Genomic DNA, 7,008 nt, shown 5'->3' with positions numbered 1-7,008 from the left:
CCATGTAAGGAATTAGCAATATGAACAGTTGCACTTGAGTCAATGCACCAAGTAGATTTCGAATATTGTGCATATAGGGATTCATTTATGAACGTAATAATGTTCTCACCTTTCTTTGCCATGATCATTTTTAAGTAATTGGGACAATCTTTCTTATAATGTCCCGTCTTCTTGTAATAGAGACACTAGTCTTTCTCTATTATGAACTTATTCTGCTGAGGCTGATGCAGCATGGGACCCTTTTCCTTTGACTTTGAGGAGGAGTTAGCATTATTATTCTTTTTCTTGTTGTCTTTCACATAATTGATAGTGCCACCATTGGCAGCTTTCATTCTCTCCTCCTCTTGCACACACATAGCCATGAGCCTCTCTAAGTCCCACTTCTCGGGCTATATGTTATAGTTGACAACAAAAATGTCAAATTCCTTTGGCAAGGAAGCAAAAATCAGATGGATAAGGAACTCTTCCTTGAGAGCCAGATTCATTGGTTTTAGCTTGGATGTCAAATTGCTCATCCTTAGTATGTGCTCTCTTATACCACCATTTCCAGAGTACCTCTCTATCATCAGCTGCTCTATCAGCTGGGTAGCATATGTCTTTGAAGAGCCAGTGAACTGACCCTTTATTTTATCGAGGTACTCGATGACTGTGTCACACTCTAGGATTGAGCCCATAATTTTAGGCTCAATCGTGTTCTTTATCACAGCCAAATATTTCTTGTTGGCAGTAACCCACTTCTTATGCTCAAAATCATAGGACATCTTTTAGGATGCAAAATCCCTCTCTCTAGTTGCCCAAACGGCATCAGCCTCGTTTGTCTCCCTCATCGGTGCCACAGGTTCAGTGGGACATAGTGAGGTGACTACCTAGTCCACCTCAGCCAAGATGAAGGCCAGGTCAATCTTTTTTTTTCCAATCTGTGTAGTTGTCACCTTTGAGAGTGGTGATCTCTTTGATACAACCCATCAAGTTGTATCCGCCTGAAAACACAATTCATATAGAGTGAGAACATAAACATAATAATAATAATTGCATGCCTTAGTTCCAACCGTTGGTCAAAATTAAAACATACAATTATCCTTTACACTAATTCTACATCACCGTTGGGCAGAAATAGAATTAATGCATGACAAAACTCATAAATAACATCATAATATTGCCATTAATCAATGTTGGTCAGAATAATATCAATATTATAATAAACTAAAAACATATCCATTTTTCAAAATTAAATTCTCCTATTGGTTCGAATTTAATAATGAAAATAACAATTTTAAATACGTAGCGAAAAGCGTAAATATTCTCATTATTATTTTTCCAGAAACTTTATAGTACTATACTTTTCTCTGAACAAAATTGTCATTGGATCAAAATTATGCAGAGTTGGACATCAAAATTCAATTGAAATTCATCAAATATGTATCAAAAAGTTTCTGGAAAAATAAAACGAAAGAAAATTCTGTTTCATTGTGTTTGTGGCCATTTCGTCATAGCAGAGTAGAAACGCAGCCCATGGCCCGGCGCGCAGCCGCACTCCCCCGCGTCCCAGGCCGCAACCAGGGCCTGGGCAGGGATTCTCTGATCCCGCCTGGGCCGAATGTTGGTCCGAGACGCTCCAGTCGTCGGATCGGATTCGACGGATGTCCGCGCACGTCGCTCGATCAAAAGGGCGACGACAGCGGCTCCCCTAAAACCCTAACGCCATTCGGTTCTCTTCTCTCTCTTTGCAGCGCTCTGTTCTCTCCTCAGCACAGCAGCCCTCAGCGTAACGAGCAGCAGCGGCGACTGAGCGACATGGCGCCGTTGCCGGCCCCTTCGCCGGCGCGCGCGCTCCCCATGCCGGTGAGCGCGCTACCGTCGAGTGGACTAGCGGCGGCGCCCTTGGCCAGAGCTCGCACAACTTGGCCGTCTTCCTACACGCCGGCGAGGTGGCAGCGCGGTGCACGGCGAGGTAGGCCCTTTCCCCTTTTCCCCTTCTTCTCCGATTTGGATCTTCTTCTTGGATTTCATCCGATTGGGGATTAGGGTTAGTGTTACATCAAGTTTGGGTTAGGGTTTGACTTACTAGAGTCACTGTTCATCTTCCCCAGCGAATGCTTCGTGGGTTAGGGTTTAGCTTCGCGTGCCGAGACCCCTTTCTCTTCTCTTCTCAGATCTGAACAAATCTAATCTGTTTCTTACCCCTGATTAGGGTTAGGGTTTCAATCCGAACCGGATCGAACCCTCTGTTACTCTTCGATTTATTTTCAATTCTCTACCCCATACTAGATCTACACACTAGAACCTCGGCTCTGGTACCATTGTTAGACCTAAAGCAGGATCTCTAGGCATAGAACTAGTATGTTTACTTGCTATTGAATAAAACCGTGAGTCATAGAATATCTACTAGTGCAATAACAGTAGATAGAACGAGAGAAAGAGAGGGGTGAAGGGTGCAAACCGTCGGCTGCCTTGGAGGAAGATAGGCTTGCCATCGCAATGCTTGGCGATAACCCGGTGGGAGTGCAATAGTGGTGTCGTCCGGGGTCGGTGGAGTGGGGCGGCGCAGCTGGTGGCTTCCCGTCATTGGCTGCGCCCCTCTTTGATCAGGATTAGGGTTTAGGTTTTGGTGGGGAGCTCAGCTCAGGCGAATCTCGTACTCAGAATCACCGGCCCCCACCTCTTTATATTGCGCGGTGTGACAGGGGCCTCCAACCATAGTAGGCTGGGCACCCCCGATCAGGGCGCGGATCAAAAACCCAACTGGGCCGTTGGGCCCAGTTTGGAATTAGAGATCAATCTAACAGTTCCCATGCCACCATGCTTTTTCCGGCTGCTGATGTGCCTGTGCCAGACCAGAGAAAGTATCTCCGTTTCTGATCTACCTGTTCTATAATTCCTGGAGGGATCTCCATGGCATAGATGAGTTGACTGTCAAGAACAGAATTTATGAGAGTTGCACGGCCCATTTGGTTGGGAAGGGAGGCTTGCCATCCTGCAAGGTATTTATCACACTTGGCGATGTTAGGTGCAAAGGCAGAAAGGCGCAGCTTTGAGTTTGATAGTGGCAGCCCAAGGTAAGTTTGTGGGAACCCTTCTCGGCGGCATCCAAGAGCAGAGATGCAGTCTACAATAGTTTCTTCATCCATGTAGATTGGTACTGCTGTACTCTTTGCATAGTTTATCTGCAGCCCCGTTGCACTGGCAAATTGATCAAGGATCGTTCTCAGGCTTTGGACATCTGTGAGCTCCCCTCTAACTAACAGCAAAGTGTCGTCCGCATATTGTAACACGGGGCAGCTTGTGTTGTCCACCATGGGGTGTCTTATTAGAGCTTGGTCGCGCGAGCCTGTCACTCTAGTCAGTTGGAGGGCTAAAGAGGTGGTGTGGTGACATGGTTCAGGCCCGGCCCAACGGTTGGGCCTCTGCCTGGGTTGTGAGCTCTTGAGCCTCGGAAATTGGGGAGGTCCATCCGTCTTGAACGGAAGGGCAAAGCCGAATCCTTTTACGTTTCGGAACGAGAGAACGGTCAGCCCAGGGGTTGACATTTTTTTTTTTTGCGTCCTGTTGAACAAATGTTCAGTAAGTTGCGAATTAACAACTTCAGTAGCTCGGCTATGAACTGTAGAAACAGCGGTTATGAGGTCCGTAGGTAGCAACTGGCATCTTCGCGGGGAGGGTCGGCGGCGGCGCCTCGAACCGCAGCACGTTGACGGCCTGCCTGACGGTGGGCCACAGTCCGCGGTCCGGGTGCGCGCACCAGAGCCCGACGAGCATCGCGCACGCCATCTCCCGGCCGTCGAACTGGCCCCGGAGCCGCGCGTCGGCCGCGTCGAGGATGGTCCCGCCGACGTACGAGTACGAGTCCCAGACCCACTGCACCAGGTGGACGAAGTACTCCTCCTCGTCGGAAGTTATTATTATTTATGTACATGTAAGAACAGGACCTGTAGAACTGGTCTAGCATTGCAATTTTGCAACCTGTTTGGAAAGTGATTTTTTTTTTCGAATTATACAGTAACGGTACAGAAGAAATTTAGCGTGATGAATATGGAGCGGATTGATAGATCATCGATGAGAAAACCTCTCAGAATTTAAAGGACTACAATAACTCATCAACAGGCAATTTCCATCATTCCTATTTCCTAAACAGCTGAAAAGTAGTTGAAAAATGGAATTGATCTTCGTGTCCTTGCATTTGCACGAGGCCCTTTCTACATCTTCAGCTTAGGTCGGTCATAATAACATGAAAAAGGACCCGTAAAAATAATGCATATTGAAAAAAAGCACCATTGAATCAAATTCAAGGACGTTGTTGACTGCTGTGCTGTTGACTTAAAGAGTGATGACGACCGCTCAAGGGATTTCTTGGCCATCCCATATGAAGAACTTGTCGTTGTCGCTTTTCTTGACGTTTTTTTAATACGCAAAAAATTTATCATCTTTATATTAAAAATAAAATTAAGAGATAATGAAAGTTACAGCGACACGCCACGAACATGGCACACTAGGCTGGGGGCGTTAGTGTTATACAATCGGTTCTGCCCTCTCTAGCATAAGGAGATCATGGGTTATTACTCGCTAATCATACTAGCACCTCTGAGGAGATCATGGGTCGACGAAGATACTGTCGTACGCGTCCTTGACGCCGTGGAAGGCCTCGTTTGCCCATCGAGATAGCCCATCCGCTTCATCATCAGCACCTCTACACGCTTAGGAGCCAGGATGCGTGACAGCGCTTGAGCGGCAATCCTCCTACTGCGAGTCGGCAACTTTGGTTGTGCCTCGACATCTTGCTGAGGCAGCAGCGGCGATGACATCTTACGCAGGATCTTTGCGGTGAACCGCTTTAACCTCTTGGCGGTGGAGCTCCCGCGTTCGGCTGGACAGGGAGGTGTTGTCATGTCCGTGGCTGGGGGCATGGCCCTGGGGTTCGTGGGAGCGCCTCGTCGTCCACGACGGCGGGCTGTCCCCCTCGCGGTGGCAGGGAGGGGGTGGCCATGTCCTTGCCTAGGGGTACGTTGTTGGAGCACGCCTCGGCCTCCATGGCGTGTGCCGTCCAATTTCTTACGTTGTCAATGGTGGAGAGAAGTTTCTATACATAGAACTCTCTCGTGAAGATCATATCCTTGGGGACATTGTTTCTCTGAAATGGCCGTGAGAGATAAGTGTCCACGGTGTTCCGGGATGTTTGTCAAACAATATTATTTTAATAAGTAATTGCAAATCTAGATGGTGTTATGAAAAATTTGCAAGAATAAATGCCTATCGGCACTTGGAAAGCCAATTGTACACTTATCGGCTATTGGTCAGCCCATATGGTCATATCAGTGCCTTGGAGGCTGATTAGTGGCGCCACGTAAATATAAGAATAGCCACGTCAAAGTTTTCTGTGCCAACATGCATATCGGCATCCCAAGGGCCGACTGGACATCGAACAACCCTCTCTGCCTTCCTGTAGCCGATAAGCCACAGGCTTGGCCACAGCAGGTACCTGGGGTCCAGTCATTCCTTTGGATCCCATTTACATTTACAATGTCGGTTTATTTCTTTACCTTTGCATTTACAAGTACGATTGTTGCATGTGTTTTTTGGCATTTAGACGCCAGACGGCAGTTGAGTACTGATGGAACTGGACATCGGGTCAAGCACACCCACCCCTATGAATGCACGCACATAAGCCTAAGGTGTTATTGAGGCTCTTGTAACCTCTAGCCTAAAGGCCCTTTCACGGACGTCGAGTATTTCAATTTCCAAGAATTCATTTCTAATAAAATTTGAATATGGATATATGTATTCATATTCATATTAATATTCAGTTTATAATATTGTGGGAGATTTAAACATTGCAAATGATTAATGACTATTGAAATAAAAACTAATATTTTAAAAAGAGCATGTCACAACTAAAATTTTGGTAACTCGCGTCTTAGTCACACCAAATGTCGTAGTGCAACTCGTCACTACAGTCAAGCTAAATAAATTGGCGTGACTAACTAACCATGCTAGCGCATCCAGACAACACTTTACGTGTCCAGGAGTAGTGGAGCTGACGAAGTCTAAGGCTGAGCGAAAGGATCGGGATGGCAGCTCGATTAGATGGTGATCTACTGTGGCGTCAGAGTCCTCGTGGCGGGATTAAGGGCTGCCCATTGAGTTGAACAGTTGTGAAAGCATCTAGGCCCCTAGTTGGGTTTTGGTGATTAATGACAATACAAGATTATTATGACTAACGTGTGTTTTGCAGAGGCAATTAAGTTAGGTCATGGTAATGGCAATTGATTGGGCAATCATGATGGTCATGCCCCTAACGATGGAAATCATTTCGGTTTTCAAAGGATGGACAACAAGGTTAAGAATGGACTAGTTCTAAGTGTTGTTTGGTATTGAAGAGACACTTAGAGAAGTTTAGGACTTTGTTTTTCCTTTGACCAAACTATTAAGGGAGGTATGGACTAGTAGCTTGACCTAGGTGAGTCTAGTGGTGCACGCTTGTCAAATCTAGCACTAGGTAGCTCCGGAGTAGCCCTAAAATCAATTAAAGCAAATTTCATTCACATATGATTTCGAGTTAGAAGTGAATGGAGGGTCAAATGACTGATCGGACGCTGGTCTGGTTGTGACCGGACGCTGAAGGGTGAGTCCGGCCAGTTCATTTGATCAACTAGAGCCATCTGGTTGTGACCAGACGCTGAGTGAAAAGTGACCAGATGCTCAGTGTCAGAGTCTGGTCAACTCCAGAGAGGTTCTAGAGAGGGAGATTCCTAATCTAACGCGTCCGATCAGTGCTGATCAGACGCTGGTCAGGATCCGATAACTGACCGAACGCTGAACAGTGAAGTGACTGGACTCTGGGTGCCAGCATCTGGTCAACATCAGTAAGGTTTCAGAGAGCAGTTTTTGTGACCGGACGTAGGTCAGAGTCTGGTCAGAACTTTACGGCTCTTTCTAACACAGTGGCGGCAATAATTGACCAGAGCGTTCGGTCACCCTGACCGGAGCATCCGGTCACCCCGCAGAGTGACAACT

General features: G+C 46.7%; 1 protein-coding gene across 1 annotated transcript; it reads right to left on the bottom strand.

Moving 5' to 3' along the window:
• Window positions 1–2,774: 2,774 nt before the first annotated feature.
• On the bottom strand, window positions 2,775–3,296 carry LOC136503591 (uncharacterized). Its single transcript, XM_066498616.1, has one exon. It carries the CDS (start codon window positions 3,294–3,296, stop codon window positions 2,775–2,777), a length of 522 nt encoding a protein of 173 aa, XP_066354713.1.
• Window positions 3,297–7,008: the final 3,712 nt, after the last annotated feature.

Source organism: Miscanthus floridulus, chromosome 14 (assembly GCF_019320115.1).
Source record: "Miscanthus floridulus cultivar M001 chromosome 14, ASM1932011v1, whole genome shotgun sequence".
In the NCBI taxonomy this organism is placed as follows: Eukaryota; Viridiplantae; Streptophyta; class Magnoliopsida; order Poales; family Poaceae; genus Miscanthus; species Miscanthus floridulus.
This window is presented reverse-complemented; position numbering and strand designations above follow the sequence as displayed.